Raw genomic sequence first — 25,677 nt, 5'->3', positions numbered from 1 at the left:
TTAGGAATGTGTGGTTAGCACTGGCTTCCTAACAGCCTGATATTTTAAGAGCTTTAGTAGCTTCAGGAGACCAGTATTAGGTCTCCTAGGGCCCTTTCTAGGGGTGATGGCCATTACAACTTAACCACTTGCTACTAGATTGTCTCTTCTGTTTCCACTATCTTAACACCCCTACACTGGGAATGAGGGTTCTGGAACACACACATACACACATACACACACACACACACACACACACACACACACACACACACACACGTTGTGGTGGGGTGGGAGGGTCTTTAAGTTATTTCCAAGCTGTAACAGCTAGTTCCCAGAAAAAATCCAAAGGAGATAGTTTCCAGAGTTCTAGATATGGGAAGAGGTGAATGGAGAGCTCAGTAATGACGCAACTTTCCCCATAAAAGTAGTTTTTAGAGTTCTTGTTAGCAGGAGCGAAATGGCGAAATTACAGGAAGAATAAAGATTAGTCAGTGTTGCGGTTATAGAATTTCTGTTATAATAACAGGCTTGGCTTCATCTTTGATTTAAAAGAAGCATCCTGATAAGAAAACAGGAACATTGGACATTCCTTGCCTTAGGGTTGTTTGTTTGTTTGGGTTTTTGTTTACTTATTTTAATGGTATAATCAGAGAACAGAGCCTAGGAACAAACTGCTCAGTAAGTTATTTGAGTAATTTAGAAAATAGAAATTAAAGACACCAATCTTTTTCTTTTCTTGATATAGGTTCTCACTATGAAGCCTTATCTTGGGACTGATAATGTAGACCAGGCTGGCCTTAAACTCATAAAGATCCACCTGCTTCTTCCTGAGTGCTAAAATTAAAGGCATGTGCCACCATACCTGACTAAAATACTGAATTTAAATGACCTTAAGATGCCATAACTATTAATACATAGTAAATTTCCTCTATCTCATATATTGTTTGAAAAATGGTAATTTTTGTGTTAGAGACAAACAGAAACAAAATGGGGAGAATGACAGTGACACCCACCCACCCCACCCCAGCCAACCCAACTTTACTGAGGCCAACAGACTTTAAGAAGGATAGATTTTGTCCAGTTGAATTTACTTTAGAATCTTGATTTTAGAACAAAACATAGTTAGTTCTTGAGCTAAATTCCTTATTTCTCAAAAGTAATAAACTATCAAGAAGGTCTGTGAGCTGTGAAAGAATTCTGTAGGAAGTAAGGCTAAAGGTCACAATCTTCCAGAGTGTAACCAGATTCCAAGAAGGAGAGGAAAAGTCACTCGTAAGTACTTGGGCAGAGAAAATCTAATGTCATATATATCAGCGAGTACCCAGAAATCAGCTTCAGAGAAAGGAAAGTAACAAATACTATGACTGGGAAGAGGGCTCAAGTCAGTAAATTGCTTGTCTTAAAAGCAGGAGAACCTGAGTTTGATCCCCAGGAGCCACATTAAAAACAAAAAGGCTAGGAATGGTAGTATGTGCTTGTAGTCCCAGGGCTGCACAGGCTGTCAGGCAGATCCCTGGTACTTGCTGACCAACTAGTCTATCTTACTTGGCGTGTTTCAAGCTAGCGAAAAACCTTGGCTCAATAGAAGATGGACATTTAAGAATAATACCCAAGATTGCCATCTTCCCAAAACAACAACAAAATGAAAAAAGACATACAAATTTCAAGGAAACTAAAGCTAAGTTTATGAGACTTCTGTTTACTATAAAAGGGAAGCAAATTAAAAGCCTGCAACAGCAGGGTTGGGGATTTAGCTCAGTGGTAGAGCGCTTGCCTAGCAAGTGCAAGGCCCTGGGTTTGGTCCCCAGCTCTGAAAAAAAGAAAAGAAAAAAAAAAGCCTGCAACAGAAACATAAAATTTCTAACTGAACGCTCAATATGTATATTTAGTGGCAGATTAAATGGCTCAGAGAAACCAATGGACTGGAAGACAAATTTGATCCAGAATGAAACTTGGAACAAGGTGGAAGTCTGATAGATGGGAATAAAAGGCCAAGAGACACAGGAGATCAGCGAAAAGGTGATATATATATTAATCCTGGAAGGAAGAAAGAAAAGAGATTAATATCTCAGCACTAGTTTACTGAGACTTAAAGCCACAACTGCAGGAGCACAAAGAAACCAAAATAAGATAACATTTGTCCACACTAAAATATGTTGTAATTAAAGTCAGGTAAAGACAGAGAAACAAACCTTAAGCCTTTAAAAATATGCTAAACAAATACATGGCCAGATGGTTTGATGTGACAAAAAAAATATGAGACCTATCCAAGAAATGTATAATAACAATATTCTAAGTTAGGTGTGGTAGCAAATACCTGTAATCCCAGAAGCTAAAAGGCTGAGGCAGGAAGGCAACAAGTTATAGGCTAATCTATGGAGCAAGCTCTAAAAACACATTTTAATTTAGACTAAGACAATATGATTTTCAAACTAGAGGGGAAATAGAATAATTATAAAAGAATTGTAATAGAATAATTCTGATATAATCTAAAGACAGGAAATAACTGAAACCAAGTGAAATTAAAAATAGTAAGATTTAAATCTAAAACAATAAGCAATTATGCATTAAAAACATTCCTGTTAAAATGAATTTTTAGACTGAATTAAACAGTACTGTAGGCCATTTCCAAGTAGCACATCCAACATATGAAAAAGCACAGAAACACTGAAAGTAAAAGGATGGAAAGAGATACACCATGCATCACTAATTGGAAAGAAATGAGTCTACTAATGTCAGAGAAGAGACTAAGCAAAAGGCATCACTAGAATCAGGTTTTCCTCCATAAAGTTTCAATGAGCCTGTTCTGTATGGCATCGGTAAAGTGAAATCCTCAGTAAAGGACTAACTCAACAAACTACCACTCATTAGTAACAGTGATGTGTGATACATTACAAAGTTAACCTAATGACTTCATGTCGGCGACTATACCCAGCATCCGCAGAACCTTTTCCAATGATGTAAGCATCATTAAAGCAGTGCAGGCTGGGCCTAAAGCAAGTCTCAGCATAATTTTAAGGACGGCAAATACAGACTGTTTTCTGAACACAATGAAATAATAAAATGGTACCTGGGACACCCATATGTTAGCATGTCTAAAAATAAACTCCTAGCCCCTTATCGGATATATGCTATAATTTCCTCCTTTTCATCTCTCACTTAGATTATTTATATTGGGGGCTCTTGTTTAGTCACCCCAAAAGTTCATCAATTTTCCTACACTTGCGAGCCAGCCTGGACTTTGCTGATCTCTGTTGTACTGTTTTGTCATTAATGTTTACTCTCCTCTTCATAGCTTTCAGCTTTTAAAAATAAGAACATTCGTCAATTTAACAGTAATGTTTATATAGTAATTTTTTTTAAGTTCCAAGGCAGTATTACTAGAGTTTGAAATAAAAACAACAGGAAAGGTGAGTTGAAAGTCTTGGCAGCTGACAAGGAATGGAAGAGAGGAAGAGAGCGAGCCGTGCCTATAGAATTAGTGCCCAAGAAAGCAGGCAAGTTTAGCAATGGATGGCCCAAGGCAGCTAGCTGTATGGCAGAAGTGGGGGCACTCTGGGGAAAGAATAAGAAAGACCACAATGTCAGGGCAGTATGCTTGGCCTTTTGACAAATATGCAAAAAGAAAGATGGAAAAGGGAAGATTACACTTTCTGAGTTAGAGCTCAGGGGGTGGGAGGTGGGGCGAGCATGCAGTGCCATGTAACGGACTCTGGAAGCAGCTGTTTGTATGGTATTTTTAACAGAAAATGCAGGCTTCATTGGGAATGGTAGTAGTACATACTTCCAGCACCTAGGAACCAGAGGCAGGATTGCAAGTTAAAGGCCAGTCTCATTTATAGAGCAAGTTCTAAATCAGCTAAGCAAACATAGTGAGAGCTATTTCAAAACAAGGATGGAGATGGCTCAGTGTGTAAAAAGTGCTTGCTGCCAAGCCTAATGGCCTGAGTCCAGTTCCCAGTGTTAGCATTCTGTCTAAGCTCTGCCCCACAGTTACCTGGCAACAGCCAGGTATGCCTGACACTATCAAAGGGGCTGCTTGCCCCACCCTCTCTCTTGTTCTCTTGCTCCTCTCTTGCTCTTGCCTTTCTGCCCCCACTCTCCCCATTCCCTTCCCCTCTCTCTCTCCACGTGCTCATGACCAGCCTCTACTCCCTCTCTTTCTCTGCCTTTCTCTGCCTCTACTACCCTCTTGCCTCCCCTCCCCATGCCATGAATAAACTCTATTCTACACTATACTGTTATCTGGCTGGTCCCTCTGGGGGAAGGGATACCTCAGCATGGGCTGGCAGAGACACCCCCTCCCTCAACACCTCACCACACCTCCACAGAACATATCCCCCCTCTATCTTTTTAAATACATCACACAGGACATCCACATATGTGTGTGGTGGGTGGGGCGAATGTGAAAGCCAAAAGACAGTTGGTCAGGTTGTTAGGCTTGGCAACAAGTGCCTGTGCTCACTGAGCACTTTGGCTGCCCCTTTTCACTATTCCTTAAAGAACTGTGTTAGTGGGTTCCCCATCCATTTTACAGGTAAGAAAATTGCAGGCAAGATAGGAAACAAACTCATAACTGTTGCATTGACTGAAACACTGGTCCTAAGTGTGTATCTGAGACCACAGGAACTGTGCCCTCCTCAGAGTCCCTGAGAACCCCAGGATCTCCCCTTATCTTTTCAGATTTTAATGGGCACTTACTAAAAACAGCCATAGTTAAGATGGTGAAGACTTTGGCGCTCACTGATTCTTCTTGTATAATCTCTAGCAGATCTGTGAATAACCGAGTTTAAAAAAAATCACAACTACAATAAAAGCCAAAAAGGAGGAAGGGTGAGGCATGGGAAGCAAAATGTACATAGCATGGGTGTCTAGGTTGCTTAAAGCTGCCTCAGGCTGGAGGCTCTTCTTGCTAAACCCCTCTCTCAAAGACAAAGCATGCTTGCTCAGAACAATAGGCTGGTTATTTAAAGCAAGATTAACACTGAGAAAAAGCTTGGTTTCCTTACCTCTTTTCTCATTTTATCTGAATATGGCATGGACCATGGGAATTTCCTTGAGTTTCAGTTAAGAATTGTCTACTATCTTCTATCTTGAAGATCCAAAATGCCTGGATAAGAACCACTACTTGGCCAGCCTTTCTTGATACATCCTCATTTACATTACTTTCACTTCAGGTACTCACTCTTTCTCCATCTACAATTACACTGACTTTTCTTTTTTTTTTTTTTTTTCTTTTGGTTCTTTTTTTTTCCCGGAGCTGGGGACCGAACCCAGGGCCTTGTGCTTCCTAGGTAAGCGCTCTACCACTGAGCTAAATCCCCAGCCCCTACACTGACTTTTCTTATCTCACCTCCAGGAAGACGGGTTCACTTTCAGACTAAGGTGCTTCTCCTTTCCAGAATTCGTACCCCACAGTGTAGTCCCAGGAAAGCAATGATGAGATTCAGTTGTGTCTGCCTGCCTTTTCTGAGGCCTTGTCTTCTTTTCTGAGGAGGGACTCAGATCCACCTGCTTCTACCTCCTGAGTGCGGGCTAGATGAGATTTTTAGAATTTACCTTTTTACATTCTTTGGGATTTTCTATTTGTAAACTTCACAAATTCTAGAAAATTCCCAGCTCAGTTCCCCTTATTCCTTCTTTCATCGTTCTCCTTCTGAACTATGATTAAACGTTAAAAATAACTCCATTCACTGAAAAACAAATCCCAATAGAGCTTCCCAGACACCTACATTCCCATTTTGAAGCTACATTTTAGGCAACTTCTTCACATATCGTTGAGTAATTGTTTTCTCATGTGTTCTATTGCCAAGAGTTTCTTTAAGTATTATAATCATCTTTAAGAATTTTTATAAATATATTGCATTCACTATGGCAAAACTATTGGGTATGTTTCTTTTTGCTGGATTTCACTTATATTGTCTTTTCCCAATATATCTGTTTATCTTTGCTTGCAAATTATTTATGGGAGCTGGACAAAGAGGCACATACCTTTAACCTCAGAACTCTGAAAGATAGAAGCAGGATTGTGATTTTTTTTTTTTTTTTGAGGCTAACCTGGGATAGTGACTTTGCTACAAAAGGAAAAAAAAAAAAGGGAGGGTGTGTGTGTGTGTGTGTGTGTGTAGTGTTAAAGAGATTAAATTGAGCTAGTTCTCTTCTGTTTGTCTACCATGTCTCAGGCTGTTACTTAGATCTGAGTAAAACCAGGGATATTTTCACTTTTTCTTCTACCACTCTACCTATTATTAACAAGGTCATTGTCTCTCTACACTCAGAGGGAAAGGGTTAGCTCTGACTTATTTTGCTGTAAGCAACTTAGGAACCCAACTTTAACTTTTCAAAGGTCTCCTATTCATCACCATGGTGGGACTGATTCTGAATTTCTCTGACCCAGAGAGCATCAGTATTCCACAGAATATGGTGGGACTGGCTCTGAAGTTCTTAGCCAGAGTCCACAGAACAAGTTGCATTTTACCTTATCATAGATCCCATTTTTAAAAGGTTTATATTATTTTTTCAGAGAGAGAGAGAGAGAGAGAGAGAGAGAGAGAGAGAGAGAGAGAGAGAGAGAGAGAGAACGATAGATAGAACTCATTAAAGCCAGAGGCATTGAAAACCCTTGAAGCTGGAGTTATGGAAGGTTGTAAACTTCCCTAGTGGGTGCTGAGATTAAAGTAAGGTGGAGTACTCATGTATGGTATTGGTGCTCCTTATTATAAAGGAGGCTCAAGAAAGACCCCTTGATCTACACATAGTGCAGTAAGGTCCCTTCTATGACCCAAGAAATGGATTCTAAACAGATTTACAAACCAAAGGTGCCCCATTATTACACTTGTCACCCTCCAGGATTGAGAAATAGTTATTTTTGAAATTATTCCCTTTACAGTTATTTATAGCAGCCAAATGAACTAAAGACAGTATACTATGTGCCTTTAAAAAACAGATTTTCATTTTCAGTGGGAAATACCTAAATATTGTAGCCCATCTTTACCAAAACCGAAATGTTAGTTTACATTGGTTTTTCATCTCAGATTTTAAACTTTATCTTTAGCCTATTAACACTTGTCTATGACACCTCCTATGCATATGTGACTTTATAAACATCTTGACCATATTCCTAGAGAAAAGCATTTTAGGCCACAGGTCTTCCATATTCCAGTTTACTTTTCACCATGCCAATTCTCTCTTACCTTGCTAACTTTAAAAATGTATTTTGATTCACTTACAAGTTAAGGTTTTTGCTTTTTGTCTTCTTGTGTATCATTTACTAGAAAAAAGCAAAGATGATCACTAATCTCTTCATATCCATAGACTGGTCCAAGCAGGCTAAGTCACATAAACTCATTGAATCTGCAGCATGGTGTCCATTATGGGACAACCAGGAGACCCATACACATCTGAGTTAAGCTGAATTTATCTCACCCTAGATATAATATTCAAGGCCAAGCCAAAAAGCCACTAGCCTATTTATGTCTTGTCTCTGACTCTATGGAGGTTGTAGTAGTTGTCCCCAGCATGCAGTACACTGGGGTAATCAAGATACCAATCTAAAAGGAGGCTAAAGAGAGGTCTTAGCAGTTAAGAGTACTGCTCTCAAATGCAAATTCGGCTCCCTGCATCCATTATCAGGTCAGATTACAACTACCTAGAACTCTAGCTCCAGCTGATTCTTCCAGCTTCCTCAGACGCAAATTCACAAGCACATAGCCCCACACATAATTAAATATATATTATATATAATTTTTAAAGTGACCACAGAGCCAGAGATGTACCTCACTGGTAGAATTTGCAGAATATGCAAAAATTCATTTTGTCTGATCCACAGTATCACAGGGCTCACAATCTTTTCTATAAGGTGGCCAGCTTCAACATTTTTACTTTTGTCATCCCTGAAACTAAGCAGTGCCATAGATCCAGTTGGAGCTTACATGGGGAGACACGAGTGTGAAGGGAATAGGATTCAAGCCACTAGCTGCTTTGGGTATAGGCACATGGAAACCTCAGGATTGTCTAATAAGCTAGAAGTAGTCTTTAGCAAATGCAACCCCTTTCCTCAATGGCTACTGGAATGGATAGTCTGTGGTCTTTCTGCTCACCACAAAACAGCCACTCAGGACGATTACTGAACTGTTCTGATGTCTTTATTCAGGATAGTCTAATTCCTACTCCTCAGAATAGCCCAATATCCACATCTCTTTTCCGGGTTGGCTGATTTTCTCTTAACACTTAGGTGTGTGTGTATTAGTGTGACTTTGCTCATAGTCTTAACTAATTCTTGCTCCCATCTTTCAATACCTAGGGCCCAGGACAGTAGTTTGTACCTAGCAGATTCTCCACAAATATTTGCTGAGTAAACTACATGTACAGATAGGATCAAATTAACCAGTGTCTCATGCAGTATAACAGTCCAAGTATGGACATTCTACTGCAGAATTGAGTGGCAAAATTGTATTCTCCCTTTTTTCACCTCATGTGTCAAAACCTACTGGTGGGAATTTGGAAACAGAAACAAAGTACTCTGTAGTGTTCCCAGAGGGAGACATGGGAATTATTTAATTAGAGACTGGAATCCCCAAAGTGATGGATATGGCTAGAGATTGTCTTTTGTAATGATTGTAGGTCCTGAAGTCAGAACAAACTGAGAGTTCACCTGGTACTGATAACTTCTCCAATTACTATGGGTGGAGCTCAACTCAGAAGAATCTGCTTTTACTATTGAAATGCCTAGTCTTTACTGCTATAGTTACTAATATTTTATATTAAGTTCTGTTCCTAATGAATTGTATGGTGACTGATCACTCATATAGCCTACCCACTCTAACAAATTATAATCCGGACTAATATCACAATCAGATTGCTTACCCAGAAGATTTGCATTATCTTCAAAAATGTATCTATTTTCCCCTGAGATAAGTATGATCTAACTTCTGGTGAATTCTAAGATACTAGTTTAGTAGATGAATATTCACAGATAAGACAGAAGCTTCTCTGGCTTAGATTCTGTACTACTTACAAGGGAACACACAAATGGCTCTCTATATTTGTCCATCTAAAATAAGTCACAGCCTATTTACATTTGAGGCATTTATTATACCCCCCCTTACCTTGCCATAACTATTCAGCCTTTATGGCAAAGTGAGTTTTGAACATATTCATATTTTACAACAGACAATATACACATGTATGTAGTACATAAAATTTTTACACTTTCTGAAACAATATTGGTTTTTTTGTTTTTTGTTTTTGTTTTTTTTTTTTTTGGTTCTTTTTTTCGGAGCTGGGGACCGAACCCAGAACAATATTGTTTTTAAGACATGAATTTCTTAATTACTGGTACTTATTTAGCTCTTGTAATAAAATGCCTTCCTTTGAGACTTTTTTTTAATTCATAGGAGTCCCTGAATTTTTCCTGTAAGGTGCAAATTCATGTTGAAGATGTGTTCCCTTACTTAACTGAAGATACTGAAATCCTTCCGCTCTCTCAGTATATGTGAATGCCACCTCCCAGGTCATCATTTATTATCTCTATTACATATTAAGGGAATTGATTTGAAACTCTAGTCTTACCAGTTCAGTTAGTATAATAGTATACTCCAACTAATATGCATTTTAAAGTGATTATGTCACAGATTTGACTATGCCTTTTCCTAAGACATCTAAATTGTTTCAGAAGTTGTGATCTTCCTACCACAAACCATTATTGTTAAGTCTATAATTTCATGACTACTAATAAACTGATATTCCCTGAAACCATCCTCTCCCTGAATTTGCCTATTAGAGGCCCTTCTTGGATCTTTTTTCCACTGACCAAAGTATAGAGGTCAAAATTATACCAACTTTCTACATTCTTATTCACTTATTTATCCAAATAGGATCTTTGTAGTGGTGAATAAGATTTCTAACTAAAGACCTTTATCTTTATGTTCTATGTCCAGACTACATTTTTTAAGAGTTCCATCACTTTGAAAGGTTTTATATCCAGTGGTATTTTATATTCCTAAAGGGCTCAACTATTGTGACACTAGAACTGTTCCTGCTATGACTGAATCACGTGGAAGGAATTGCTCATGATCACTCAGAATTCTTTCACTCACACTATGATTATTATAAGCCATGACTAAAGACCTCAGAAATTCTTACATTCATAAAGTTTTTCTTCTATTTGATTCCTTTGAGACTTGGCAGGCTCTGCCTCCCACATAGGCATCTGCATCCTGGTCCCATCCAGAGCATTCCCTCCCTCATAGTAGATCCTCTTCTGGAATGTGCCACTGTGACTTTCCATATTTGCCATATTTAAAGATTCCTCCCCTGTATGGATTCTTTTGTGCTTGGTAAGGTTTGATCTGATATTAAATGCCTTCCCACAATCATTACATCGATATGGCTTCTTTCCAGTGTGGATCCTTTTGTGCTGGTCAAGGACGGATCTGTAATTGAAAGATTTCCCACACTCACAATTATAGGGCTGCTTTCCACGGTGGACACTTTTATGATTGATAAGACTTGAGTGTGAAATGTATGCCTTTTCACATTCATCACATCCATAGGGTTTTTCCCCTGTGTGGATCCTTTTATGTACCGTGAGGCCTGAGCTGTTCCTGAAGGCCTTCCCACACCAGTCACATATATAAGGTTTCTCCCCTGTGTGGATCCTCTTGTGTTGGGAAAGAAGTGAGCTGTAGCTAAATGATTTCCCACACTCAACACACTTGAAGGGTTTTTCCCCAAGATGGACTCTCTTATGGCTTATGAGAGTTCTGCTTGAGAAAAATGCTTTTCCGCATTCATCACATGTATAGGGCGTCTTGCCAGGGTGTGTACTTTTATGGTTAATAAGGCTTGAGTGTGAGATGTAGGCTTTTCCACATATGTCACACTCATACGGCTTCTCCCCAGTGTGTATTCTTTTATGCACTTTAAGGCTTGAGTTGTTTCTGAAGACCTTCTCACACCTGTCACATTCAAAGGGCTTCTCTCTAGTATGAACTCTTTTGTGTTGAGAAAGGAGTGAGGTGTAGTTAAATGATTTCTCACACACATCGCATTTATAGGGCTTTTCTCCAAGATGAATTTTTTTGTGGTTTAGAAGGGTTCGGTATGTGATGAAGGCTTTCTCACACTCATCACACTTAAAGGGCTTCTCCCCAGGGTGTACACTTTTATGATTTATAAGGCTTGAGAGTGAGATGTAGGCTTTTCCACATTCTTCACATTTGTAAGGTCTCTCCCCTGTGTGAATTCGTTTATGTACTTTAAGGCCTGAATTGTTTCTGAAGGCTTTTCCACACTCATCACACCCAAAGGGTTTCTCCCTTGTATGAATCCTTTTATGCTGTTCAAGGGCAGAACTGTAGTTGAAAGATTTCTCACAATAGCTGCATTTGTAGGGCTTCTCCCCCAGGTGGATTCCTTTGTGATTTTTAAGGCTTGAGCGTGAGATATAGGCTTTCCCGCACACATCACACTTATATGGTTTTTCCCCAGTATGGAGCCTCCGATGGACTTTGAGACCTGAATTGTTCCTGAACGTTTTGCCACACACATCACATACATAAGGTCTCTCTCCAGTATGAATGGTCTTATGCTGAAGAAGAAGTGAGTTATAACTAAAGGACTTGCCACAGTCTTTACATTCATGGGCTTTCTTGCCAGGATGAATGCTTTTATGGACTGCAAGGCCTGAACTATAGCTGAATGCTTTGCCACAGATATCACACTTGTAAGGTTTTTCTCCTGTGTGGATCCTTTTATGCACTATAAGGCCTGAGCTGTTCCTGAAGGCCTTCCCACATTCATCACATTCATAAGGTTTCTCACCAGTGTGGATGACTTTATGCTGAATGAGGAGAGAGCTATAATTAAAAGATTTCTCACACTCATCACATTTATAAGGTTTATCACCAAAGTGGATGCTTTTATGATTTAGGAGTGTTCTGCAAGTAATGAATGCCTTCCCACATTCATCACATTCATAGGGCTTTTCACCTGTGTGGATCCTTTTGTGGACCCTCAGGCCTGAACTATTACTGAAGGTTTTCCCACAGATATCACATTCATAGGGCTTCTCCCCTGTGTGGATTCTTTTGTGGACTCTCAAACCAGAACTGTTCCTGAAGGCCTTTCCACACTCACCACATTCATAGGGCTTCTCTCCGGTGTGGATCCTTTTATGCTGGTCCAGAACAGAACTATAATTGAAGGATTTTCCACATTCATCACATTTGCAGTTCTTCTCCCCAGAATGGGTGCTTTTGTGGTTTATGAGGCTAGAGTAGGACATGTAGGCCTTGCCACACTCATCACACTTATAGGGCTTCTCCCCAGTATGAATGCGCTTATGGACTCGAAGGCTGGAGCTGCTCCGAAAAGTTCCCCTACAGTCGTCACACTCATAGCGCTTTTCTCCAGTGTGCATGATTTTATGTTGTACAAGACGAGAATTGTACTTGAAGGATTTTCCACACTCATCACACTTATGTGATTTCTTATCAGCAGCAGAATTCTGCTGTGGAGTAGGGTGTAAGCTTCCATTAACATTCTCTGTGTGTTCACCTTGTTCAGTACATTTTGGTTCCGTGGGGACAGTCTGGTGCATGGTATCTGTACTTGAGTAGAAACTTTTCTCAGATGTCTCGTCATCCTGTTCTATTTTTACATTTGCTGTGTTCTTAGGTTTGTCAATCTTTTCTCTGATGCTACTTTTGTCTTCCTTCATTATTTTCCATTTAGGTCTTTCCAACTGCTTCTCTACCCAACCAAAAGTGTCATCAATATTAGAATTCTGCATATGATCCTTGTGAAAAATTTCCACATTTGGGCACTGAGAGTCTGCACTTGAATTGTTTTCATTCTTTTTAGCTGAGTCCTCATCCTCCATGCTTGTCTTCAGATGTGACACTAGACCAAGAAAATGAAAATGACATGTTTATTTAGAAAAAAACCCTGAACAATAACAATAGCAAATAACAAAACTAACTTATCTATTTGACAGGTATTTGCTTATTAATATGTACCAGGTTCCATTTAAAAAATAATCTTTAAATATTTTTGAGTGTTTTGCTGGCATGAAGGAAATGTGTTCCATGTTCATGTCTGGTGCTCAATGACTTCGGAGGAGGTAGTCAGATTCCCCTGGACCTGGAGTTAGGCATGGTTGGAGGCAATCATAGAGTGTTGGGAACTGAACCTGGGTCCTCTGCAAGAGCATCAAGTGCTCTTTAACTGATATGTAATCTCTCCAGCCCCACAGACACCATTAATTATTGGGGCTATGATGGGGGACATTAAAACTAGAGTCAAGATTGTTAATGATCCAAAGAGCTTTTTCATTTCTGTGTTAACCTAGCATGAATATATGATAAAAATGGGTTCAACTGATGCATTAAAACCACAGCCAAAACCAATCAGTTTCAATGTGACCTCATAGAAAAATAAGAAAAAAAGAAGTCTCTGAAAAGCAGATGAAACACAAAAAGAAAAAAATGTTGGAACAACAAAGACATTACTTTTTCTTTGAAAAGTTAATCAGGAGAGAGTAGGAAAAACTGAAGAGAAAGATAAATCAGTACCCTAGAAGAGGGATAAGGCAGGTAGTTGTAGTTATAAGATTATGTGGACAGTGACTAAGAAATGAGAAAGAAATCTAAAGCTACTATACATCAATCTGGCCTTCTTGACTTTTCTGTGTAAGGAAACACTCTTTGGAAAGTGGCTAATCATAGAAGAACTTATATGCTCCAGCCTGCCAAGGAATACAGTTTTCATTCCTATTTATGAATAAATTAGTCATATAGAAGATTACAAACAGCAAAGCATAAAGGCTCAATCTTGTTATTCTTGCACTTTGGAGGTTGAGTCAGGAAAGTTACTGCATGTTCCAGGACAGCCCGAACTATGGTGTAAGATCTTTGTCTCAAGGATGGTGAAACAAAGATGGCAATACCTCAAGCCACTAAGCAAAGTAATTGGCCCTCCACAGCTGCAGGTTTTGCATCTACAGATTCAGCCAACCACAGACCAAAAAAAATTCAGAAAAACAAAGTTACATTTGTGCTGAACATATACAGCTTTTAATTTTTATCATTATTCTCTAAATAATATAAAGATTCACACTGCTTTTAGGCACAGTAATTTGAAAATGCTTTAAAGTACACAGGATGATATGTAAAGGTCATATGTAAATACTGTTGTTTTAAATAAGAAACTTGAACATCTGTAGTAGACTTTGCTATCTGTGAAATATTGAAACCAACCTCTCACACAGATCAGAAAATGACTAGAATAACAACTAGGTTCAAATACCTACTTACATGACCTTTGAGATAGCTATTTAACTTCTTTGTATAGCAGTTTCTTCACCTGTAAAATGAAAGTTATAGTGTCACTGTGAATATTGGATGATAGCCATCTAAAACCAGTAAGAACAAACTTGTTCCTTGGTCAGGGCAAATGTTATTACTATTTATTTTATCATTATTAAAAGTTAAGCTACTGATCACAGTTAAAATGTAAGGGTTTTGGAAAAAGCACATGATTCTAAATAAATTAATGAATTGAATGAATGAATGAATGATAAACTTCCCAAAGCAGACTTTAATACTCAAGCAGGGATTCTGTTCTCCTAAAGGCACTTTACATGACTGGTACCCAATCAATATCATTTTCTGACATACTGACTGCTAAAAAGATACTGTTCAACCTATTTCAAGAAAATGAAGCATTATAGTCAGATAAAATGTGATCTTTCCCTCTTGCCTTGCATAACATTTCAGGACATTATCGTGGAATTCTGTGAATCTTACTTAGAAAGCTATGTATGTAACTGTGTGAGAAAAAAAATGGTCAATAAAAGAAAAATACATGCTTTAGAGTGAACAGATATAAAGAATCATACTACCAACTTTTTTTATAGGAATAATGACCACTTATAAGAACAGAAAATGCTAGAAATTTAGGAGACTATTTAAAAGATGAAGAATCACCCAGCAGACATTAGAGCAAAAGTTGGTTCATCTGAGGAAATAGTATATAAAATTAAGTCCCAAATATGAGGTAACTGAAGAATGGTAGACCAGACTAGTTCCCTGACTCCCTGTATTACTCTGGGTAGAGCGGCCCACAACACAAAACACAGAACTGGTAAGTGGGCTACAGCAGTTCTAGAAACTTTAGCTGCAGCATACCTTATCTATATTCTGCCATTCCCACATACAACAGATTTTCCATCCATTTACTTCTCAATTTTAGCCCTTCCATCTCAACTTCCTCAGAAAAAAAAATGTTAAGGTTCCTACAGCCATAAAAAACAATTTCCCAAAATAAAAAGTTGCTAGGGAAGAAAAAGAGCTGTGAGCAACTACTAGCTGTAGTGACTATTAACATATGCTATAATTTAAAATGTGCTTTTATAATTTAAATGTGTTACTAGTATATAAATAGACATCCAGAAATTATTCCAACTACACACAGAAATTGATGATGAGGATGGTATTTCTGGGGGAAAGACAGTTTTTAAAAATAGTGCAGCAAATATAAAGCCATCTGGGGAATAAAAAAGATAAAATTAGATCTTTTATATCACACAAAGGGATAAACACCAAATGGAACAGGGCTCTAAATATAAAGAAGCTCAAAATAATATAACAGACACAAGAATAACAAATACTAGAAGAAAATATGAATTAATGACCTGGGTAGAGAACGCTTCCTAACCTTAACCAAGATGCAATACAAGACTGATGTTTAACTACATGCAAGTACTTTAATAATAAAAACAGTACAAATTTCTACCTCCACTCCCAAAAGAAAATGGCAGAAACACTGTCAAAACCGTGGTGAGAGGTGAGGGAGAAAGTTACTCTCCCAAGCAACTTTCCATCTTCCAGCTTTTCAACCACAGTAGAGAAAGGGTTGGCAACATAACAGCTATTACATGTTGGAGACACTAGTTTTCCAGGAACATCTTGTTTCTGACTCTTAGAAGTCACTTTCCTAGGCCCTTTCCCCAGATATTACTATGGAATCTGCAAAGTCTGGTAGAAAGTAGAAAGAAACTTGAGCATTCTCCACAGTCTGTTTTGGGGTGAACCAGTCCTGGGGCAGGGGTGCTGGGTAGAGAATGAACATGCTGACCAAAGCCACGGGTCACCTGCCTTCAGGCCCTAAGGTTGTATGACAAGGTGTCTGGGTCTGTCCAAAGCTTGTTTGGCTCACCAAGAGCTATTGATTTTCCAAGCCTAGCAGTGAGTGGCACAAAATCTCCCTGGAACAGAGCTCTCAGCTTAAAGAGACACCGAAGTAGCAGGATCAGCAGCTCTAATGGTTATTGGGACAAAACATTTGTCATTAACTGGAATACACCCAAAACAGAAATCTAGCAAGTCAAGTTTCTGTGTGCCTGGAAAGACCAGGCAGTTTAACCCTTAAGCCAAAGAACTTAATATCCTGATCTTTAAAGCTCACATCACTGTTCTGTACAAGACCATTCTGATTCCCAAGTACCTGATAACACTTGGTAGTTTATCAAAGATCAGCCCTTAGAGAAAAATAAATGATATTCCAGAGGCAAGAGTAAATCAAACTCTAGCACTATAGCTGTTCTTTTTAGTGAATGGCTTCTTGGAAGCAAAGCTGGCTCTGGTCATCATGTTCATTCTATACCCAGCACCTCTATCCAGGACTGGCTTATAGACTTCGGAGAATGGTCAAATTTCTTTCTGCCAGACTTTGCAAATTCCATAGTAATATCTGGGGAAAGGGCCTAGGAAAGTGACTTCTAAGAGTCAGCAACAAGATGTTCTTGGAAAACCAGTGTCTTAAACATGTAATAGCTGTTATGTCATCAGCCCTTTCTCTACTGAGGTTGAAAAGCTGGAAGTTGGAGATGTTTGATCAAAATGACATGGACCGGTCTTGATTGGGTTTGGTGGTACTCAAGGAACCACATGAATTAAAAGAAAATAGTGAATGGCAGTTGTGAAATCATTGAGAATTTAAACTCATTCCAGTTGTTTGAGGAGTCTTACAGTGTCAAGGCCAATTATTGTACTAACTCTAGGGTAACCCCTAGTCAAACAATGTAGATATTAGAAACCTAGAAAATCTGAGGTGCTTGAATTACAGTCTTGGAGGCCATGAAAGTACTGTCCATTCTCAGAAACATCAGGACCCATACACAATAAAATGTGCCTTGGTTGAACTTTCAGAAAGAAGGGAAGAGGAAGAAAGAGAGGGCGAGAAAAGAGAGAGAGGAAGAGAGGGACAAGGAAAGAGAGAAGTGGTGGTGGTGGTGGTGGTGCTGAAAGTAAGCTCTATATGGATTGGCTTCTAAAGAAAGAACAGAATAAGATTTGATTCCTTCCAAGTCATAAGGATTCAGAGTACTAGGTTCTCTGCAAAGAAAGAAGTCCTAAAGAAATGCCTACTACTGGAAATAAAGCTGGCAAAAGTTTAAGAGCCCATTGCCACTTTCTGTTGTCCCTTTTAACACTGTTCATATGGGGATTACCAGAAAAGGAGGAAAGAAACCTCAGTTAACAGTAACTATTTTGAAAGAAAGTAGAAACATTTCTTAATTCACTCTCTTAAAAAAGATAACCAATCTAGATTGGTTAGTCCCCCATCATTTCATCTCTTTGCCTGTAGGCAGCCTGAAGTTGGTAGAGATTGCTGATCATAGCAAACTCCTCTCAGATGTGAAGGAATAGAGTCAAGCAGCTTTTCTGCAGACCATCACACATCCTCAAGTTCAGTGACTGTGACTTGACAACACAATCATGGTATACTCTGAGGACTTAGTTCCTTTCCTTTCTAATTTTAAAATAAGGAAGAAAAAGCATCAAGTGATATTTTGTAACAGAAATAAGTTGTCGATATGGTTCAGTTTTTTCCTCTAAAAAATAAAATTTAATTTACGTCTACTAGAAACAGCTTCCTGGTGCACAGACTTCTATGACAAACACTGTTATTTGAAAAGTAGAATATTTCTGTGGTCAAAATATACAATGTTTTCAAGCTAGTCAGTTTCTGTCAGCTTCCTTAACCTTTTGATTGCCCTTTAGATGTTCTCTCTCCTTTTTTTTAAAAAAAGATTTATTTACTTATTATATGAGAATACTATAGCTGTTTTCAGACACACCAGAAAAGGGCACCAGATCTCATTACAGATGGTTGTGAGCCACCGTGTGGTGGCTGGGATTTGAACTCAGGACCTCTGGGAGAGCAGCTAGTGCTCTTAACCAATGAGCTATCTCTCCAGCCCTAGATGTTCTCTTAATCTGGGCTTTTTTATAGTAGTCTACAATAATTATTTTGTTCAGTGAATATATAGGGTGTTTCACACAATAACTAACCATGCCAATAGTGTTTTTCCTTTAAAAATAAAAATCAAGACAGTCATTAAACATGTAAAAAATAAGTATATCACTAATAAGAAAAATATTCATCAGAACTTCAATAGTGTTTTTCACATGTTACACTGACCAATGTTCAAAGCATGACCATATACCTCTGTTGATAAGACACTGAAGAAAACAAATATTCTTGTAATAGATTGCTCGGAATCTATTATAAACTTACATAGTGCTTGTGGTGGGAAAACTGTGCTAACACACACATTTCCCCTTCAATTCACAAGTAACAATTCTAAACATACACTTCTAATACCACAAGTGTGTGTATACTCATAAGAACATGTGTATTGATTACAGAATTATTACTACACAAATTTTAACTGAAAGTCTGGGAAATTACCTAAATCTCCAACACAAAAGACTAGTTACATAAGCTCTGTAAGTATTACATAGGAGTATTAGAAAAGTAGACTATCTAATTGACGAGGTAGTAATTCCCAGGATGTACAGTATTATATTATCAGAAAGTGAAAAAGTGAAGATGTCAAGAAAGGAAGAAAGAAGAGTAGTGTATGTGCTTATCCTTATGGTGATACCACGAAACAATTGATATTTGCAAAGGGTGGAGAACAGGGAATAAGAGAGTGGGGAGGTGTAGTGACACTGATTATAGCACTGTATAGTTTTATGGAACTTATGGAAGTCTAATAGTGTTCTGCATAATCAAAGAATAACATGAAATCAGTTAAGATGAGGGAAAATTGCTAAACAGGAAGTAAACAAAATAGTGAACGCATCTGTGTTTCACAGGGACACTAAAACCATAGGAAGAAAATAAGCAAACAAAAAAGCCTAATCTATATAACTTAGGAACACAGCATTTGATTTCATACTTGTCTGCATTCAGTCTTCTGTAGGCTGGTGGGGAGATACAGGGGAGAATTCCAAACAAGTTGAATTATTGTTAGTAGTAGGCGCAAAACAATTCTGAAACAACTTGGAACTCAACTGTGACTTTTGTTAGGAGCCAGGATTCTTATGGGAAGGAAGACATACAAATATGGGATAGGAAAAAAAAAATCAACAAAGAACTTTATATAGATAAATTAGAAGCACTGTGTAAACTCATCATTTCTAGACAATTTATATGTGTATATAAGTATGGACATACATACATTTTTACTTCTTCATAGATATATCCCTTAGCTCTGGTTGCCAGCGAGCCAAAAAGGAAAATATCACCACAGTGATATAAGCACTTTAAGTTTTGGTTTCTTCTATTCAAAAGAAAGTCTACAAAAAAGTGGCTAGGAACAGAATTGTAAGAGGAACTGTGTCACCAGTATGGTGTTTACCAGTAAGGAAAGTACAGAAAGGTGAGGCGCTCTCTAAGACCACAAAAGACAGCTTGAACATCCAGCTTAGGAACAGTAAGTTAGCATAGTACTTACAAGCCACAGAAAACAGGCCTGCACCAATCCCCACAGATAAAAAAGCCAGGAAAAAAGGGAGACCTCTTGATTACAATAGAATAAATTAGCATTCTATAACTATCAGAGTAAAAAATTGATAAAAAAAATTCACCAATGAATTCTAAGTCTGGGGAGAAATTCTGAAAAAGAGCGGGCTATTTTCTGAATTTAAATACTTCTTCTCAGAATGCTTATTAGAGAGAAAACAGTAATGATGCATGAAATCAGGCAAGCTTTGACAGATGTTCTACATTAATATTTCTAGTGAGAGCAGAAAAATATCATATGCTTCCTGAGAAGGACAGAACCTATGAGAATTTATTATATGAACTGAACCACAGGAAAATAGGTTAATTCAAAATGAAGACTATTCTATTAAAAGTGTTGTGGAGTGGGGGTTGGGGGAGACGTATTCTTCAAACCTATGTAAGACAAAGAGAAGTTCTAAAAATGTTACAAGCTAAAAAAGGCCGAACATTTCTTTTTAAGTGGCAGAGCTGGGTATGGTAGCAAACCTTTTATCCCAGCACTTGGGAGTCAGAGGCAGGCAGATCTCTGTGAGGGCAAGGCCAGCTCTACATAGTGAGATCTAGGACAGCCAGAGCTACACAGTAAGAACCCTTCTCAAAAAGCAAACAAACCCAAAGAACAACAACAACAGAAGTGTCAGCTGACAAAGTTGGAAAATAAAATATTAACTTTTTTACTGAAACTGACAACTGTACTGTAGTTAGGTAAAAGAATATACCCATCCTTCAAGAAATATATTGAGGTGGCTCACCAGGCCTTTCGATATGACAGGAGTAACCTGGAGAAACAAACAAATTTCCACAATTTGTCTACTGATCTCCATGGATGCTGTGCACACATGTATACATACATACAAACACATAACTGAAATTTAATTTTTAAATAAAAAACCATATGCAACAAGGTATCTACAGTTAATGGACTATGATATATTAATTATCCTCAACTTAAAATATTTATGAGAGCAAGAGGAAAACATTAAATAAAATACTAACTATGGGTGAATATGAATAAAAGTTTCTTTCACTATTTTTTAATTTACTTTTATGTGTATGAATGTTTGCTTATATATATGTGTGGCTAGTGACTGAAGAAGCCAGGAATTTGATACCCTGGAAAGGAAGATAAAGACTATTGTGAGCACTTTTAGGTGCTGGAAACTGAAGGACCAGTGCTCTTAACAGCTGAGCCATCTTCCATCACCCTTTTTTTGCTATTGCTATTCTTAGAATTTTTCTGTATATTAATATTCTCAAATAAAGTTTTAAAATATCTACACTTAGAAATCTGTCCGTTCTACTTCTATGTGTTACTCTCACCATCTTTGTTTAGTGACAATCTCCAAGCCTCATCTCCTCAAGTGAGTTTCTCTAACTCAGACCACACTGTACCAGATTTTTCTAGATAAGGTTCTTCCTTCGCAGAGTTGCTGATCCAGATGCTCCCAATTCTTTCATTTTATCTTTCCTCTTGACTCTTACCACTGGACAGACAGCTCCATCTATATATGACCTCCATCACTCTTAAAAGCTGTTAGAGGGGTTGGGGATTTAGCTCAGCGGCAGAACGCTTGCCTAGCGAGCGCAAGGCCCTGGGTTCGGTCCCCAGCTCCGAAAAAAAAAAAAAAAAGAAAAAAAAAAAAGCTGTTAGAAATTTATCTTTGGCCCAAATCCTTTTATCCAAATACAGATAGTTCCTATTATCCACCCCACTGTCCTCTTTCCCTAAATCAGAATCCTACTCTTCTACTTCTCTCGTCTACATGCAAAAAAATCCTGTAAGACTGATTTGATCGTATGAACATCAACTTCTAGGCCTTCCTTCAGTCCTCCACAATTCTCATCTAGACTACTACTCTCTAGAATCTCTCTGCCTTCATTCTTATCCTCATCCAATTCTTCTCTAACAGCAGTTAAGAATTTTATAAAATGCATATTTGATCATTTTCTGCTATAGTTTAACACCTATTAAAACAAAATTCATGCTTAATTGCCAATATAATATTAAGCAGGTGTTTTCTTAAAATATTTTGTTTTGTTTTTGAGACAAGTCTCACCATGTTACCAGGCCTAGCCTTGAACTTGAAGGTTTAGCTGGTCAATTATCTGGGATTACAAAAGTGTGATGCTGTTCCTGGCAGAAGGATACAATAAGACCGTGGAGACACTGTCTTTATGTTACAGTGTATTAATGCCATTATTGTGGGGATGGGCTCCTCATAAAGAACTCTTATTAAGGCTCTCTCTGCTCTTCTGTTGTATGGTGCCTTCCACCATGTCAAAACAAAGCAAGAAGTTCTGAGGAGATGCCATTTCTTTCCTCCCCACTGCTGGGATTTCAGATATATGGTGTTACAGGCTGATTCTTTTTTTTTTTTTTTTTTCCTGGAGCTGGGGACTGAACCCAGGGCCTTGTGCTTGCTGGGCAAGCACTCTACCACTGAGCTAAATCCCCAACCCCGATATATGGTGTTACAATGCTAGACTTTTCACATGGGAATCAATCTGAGCTCTGGTCCTTATAATTATGACAAAAAGCCATCTCTTCAACCCCATCATTAATTGCTTGACAGACTGAATTATTTTCATAATCCTTAGTCACTTTATTTCCTCAGGGACTGTATGATTGGCTAGTAACTGGTCTCAACTGCATGAACCACAAATACTTTATTTGCCTCTCCAATCTTGTCAGAAGCCAAAGTTTCCTTAACTCCCTGTTTGGGTACCGACTATTTGGCATATCCAATAGTTCACTCAATATAGGCAAAAGTACATCTAGACAGCAGTGGCATGAATGCTGTTAGCATGTAATGCAACTGTGAACATGTAGTAAGATACACTGCCATCCTTACCAACACACTGGGGTACATTTGAGGACCATGGTTATCTAAGTGAATGGTACACAAGGAACTTAGACAATGACCCATAATGATTGGTTCTTTCCCTACCCACAGGCTCTGAGATAGTCCAGAATGAAGGGATCTATCCTACAAAGCATGAGCACAGATAGGGCGCAAAGTGGGAGGCTAACCTCTGCCATGAAGGACTAAAAACTTTAGGAAAGTACACTTTAGACATCCGGAATATAGAGCAGCAAGTGAAACCAGACAGGTAAGTAACAAGGGTGCACCAAAGGTCTGACTCAAACACAAGAGTACTTACTCAGGAGTTTCAAGTAAAGGAGTAGCACAGGCATTATAAAATCTGGGACTGGGGAAACTTTTCTATAAAGGGCCAGATAAGTATTAGTTATTTTAAGCCCTTTGGACCATATTGTTGATTACGAACATTCCATTTGAAGGGTATAAGCCCTTCTTGGCTTATTGTAGACAAATGACCCAGTAGTCTGCCTACTGCTACTAGATAATATAAAAAAAAAAAATCAAAGCTAAAATAGGCTGTTATGTAATGATATTATAGATGTTAGGAGTACATATACACTTTTAATGACAACTAAAATAGAGTAAAACAAAATCCAGTGTCAGAAATTTGCTTTAAAATGCTTCAACCAAGAAAAATAAATAAATGGATCAGAATCCTCAAACTATGGGCATACAATTTATTGTAATACCTTTACTTGGCTTTTTTTCTTGAGACAGCACTGTCTGGCCTTGACTCACAGAGCTCCACCTGCCTCTGCCTTCTGGCACTGCTGCCACCACCACCACTAATCAGTGGGAGAACAGAGAACCAAGAACTAGAGTTCCAAGAGGAAGTTGTTATAGGTAATACAATCAATAGGAGGGATGTGGTGGCCATCATGTGTATAACACAGAACCAAAAGATCTCACTTTCTCAAAACTAGATGGGCAATCTCTTGAGCCAGTTTTTCATAGCATGACCTTAGCTGTCTAGTAACATCAGTGAAAAAGCCAACCACAATAAAGTCTCTATCCCTCATAAGTTACTTAAGACTTACAACCTCTGGCTATTTCTGTGCTTGTTTGAATACTACTACTAGATTCTACAAAAGTGCATGCATATATGAAGAACCTTCACTTTACTACCTGTTCTGGACTGTGAGGAGTTATTTCTCAAAAGTTGAGACAACTCACAAGAGGGCACTCTTGGTTTAGTGGAAAATGATTCCTACAGTGTGGCTGTAAGAAGAAATGGGTGCAATACACCTGCAGCCACTCTACATTTCTGGATTCCGACTGTATCCCACAAGGTAATACCCTATGTATCTCATGTGTGGTCCAGGGCTTCTGTACTGTAAGCTCTGAGGTACTGTATTTGATGACTAGAGAACGTGGGAGAACGTGCAAACGGAGGCTAGAGCTATAAGCAATACACTGGAAAGAATAGGATTTGTGCTGCAGTCATTTTTGCATTTAACTTATGAAAAGCATATGCAAATGGTTAACAAGATTTGTTTCTATTATTTAAACATTAGGAATAAGGACTGCAGGGATTTTTATAATAGAATATTCTCATAGTAGCGGAGGAGATACTTTTAGCTACTCCAGAAATAAGGGAAGTCAAAGAGGACAGTGGAGAGATTTTTCTGAAGCTAAGGGCTCACTCAGAGACTAGCTTGAAGCAAGTAATATAGTACATTGAAAGACTGATTGTAAAACAAAACAAAAAATACTTTATTAACCTCAGTCCCTCTTAATTTCATAATCCTTATCCTAAAATAGATTCATTCCACATAATACTATTTGACATAAAAACACTAGAAACAACTCAAAGATTATCAACTGCAGTCTAAAGATTTATCTAAAATATCCTTTAAAATGGCCAATCTACTACAGGTCTGTAACATAAACAACACACTCATTTGTTTCCTTATAGAATTCTGTAAAACAGATTCAATAAAAGAAACAAGGAAGCAGGATTTATTATGCTACCACCTGTCTGAATAAAAGAGGAACGACATATATTTGCTAGTATTTGAATGAAGTCCTTGAAGTCTACTCAAGAGCTTAACAAAAGTGTTTACCTTTTAAGGTAGAGCCTAGGACAACCTTTGAGAACAGTAAAAGAAAATCTTGTTCTCATATTTTGCATTAAATTTTTGTTCTTAAAAATCGTATTTTAATGTGGTCACATGAACATTACATAGTCAAAAATTCATACACACACACACACAGACAAGAGCTTCAGACGTACACAAATGGTTCTGGCCATCTAGACTGACCATCATTAGCCCAGGGACGTCTCCACCTGACCTCTTTATCTTTCTTTTACATCACTGCCCCAGGATTTTCCAAAGGATCACTTGAGTTCTGGTGCCTTCACCTGCTTTTCCCTAAGCCAACACTTTCTCAGTTTGCTGTGGTGGTGGGTGGTCGGGGGGGATGGCCTTCTCTGGTCGCACCCACTATTGATGACTTTCTCCTGGGAGAGGCCCCGGAAGTGGACAGTCTGCTTCCACAGCCGCAGGTGTTTCTCGATACCTCTCCACCACCAAAAGAAAGGGGAAGGGTGACCGAGTCAGGTCACCTCCAAGTCTCAGAAACAAACTTAACCGCAAGCAGGGCAAATTTTTAGGCGCTAATAATCGGGGTTCTCCTCCCTCTAAACCCGAAATGGCCATGACAGTCAAGGAACCCCGGAACGGACTCTGGCCCTTCCTTGGCCCAGGGCCTGCTCAGATGGCAGCCTGCCCGCGGGGCTCGGGCCTGGGCTCTTCCTTCCCCTTCACTCCAAGAGGACGCTTCCCAATGCGTGTGGAGAGTCACGCTCTTCCCCAGGACCCGCCCGGGACCGGAGGGCAAAGAAGGGAAGGGCGGGGCGGGCCGGGTAGAGGCGGGAACGCCGGCAGCGGGACTCACGTACTGGCTGTGGCGGCGCCGCGGGAGCCCGGCCGCCGGCGGGACAAAAGCGCGGACT

General features: G+C 38.7%; 1 protein-coding gene and 1 long non-coding RNA gene across 20 annotated transcripts; one reads left to right on the top strand and one right to left on the bottom strand.

Moving 5' to 3' along the window:
* The first annotated feature begins 5,235 nt into the window (after window positions 1–5,235).
* Window positions 5,236–10,744, top strand: LOC148002841 (uncharacterized). The gene is made up of 2 exons (XR_015631554.1): window positions 5,236–6,092; window positions 8,216–10,744. It is a non-coding gene; the product is annotated as an uncharacterized LOC148002841 (long non-coding RNA).
* On the bottom strand, window positions 9,055–25,677 carry Zfp62 (zinc finger protein 62). 19 transcript variants are annotated; one of them, XM_087573578.1, is made up of 4 exons: window positions 24,983–25,677; window positions 20,592–20,618; window positions 14,294–14,346; window positions 9,055–12,885 (listed from the first exon to the last, which is right to left on the bottom strand). In XM_087573578.1, coding segments are annotated over exons 3-4 (2,775 nt in total). In that variant the 5' UTR covers window positions 14,295–14,346; window positions 20,592–20,618; window positions 24,983–25,677; the 3' UTR covers window positions 9,055–10,111.

Source organism: Rattus norvegicus, chromosome 10, assembly GCF_021556685.1.
Source record: "Rattus norvegicus strain SHRSP/BbbUtx chromosome 10, alternate assembly SHRSP_T2T, whole genome shotgun sequence".
NCBI classification, from domain to species: Eukaryota; Metazoa; Chordata; class Mammalia; order Rodentia; family Muridae; genus Rattus; species Rattus norvegicus.
This window is presented reverse-complemented; position numbering and strand designations above follow the sequence as displayed.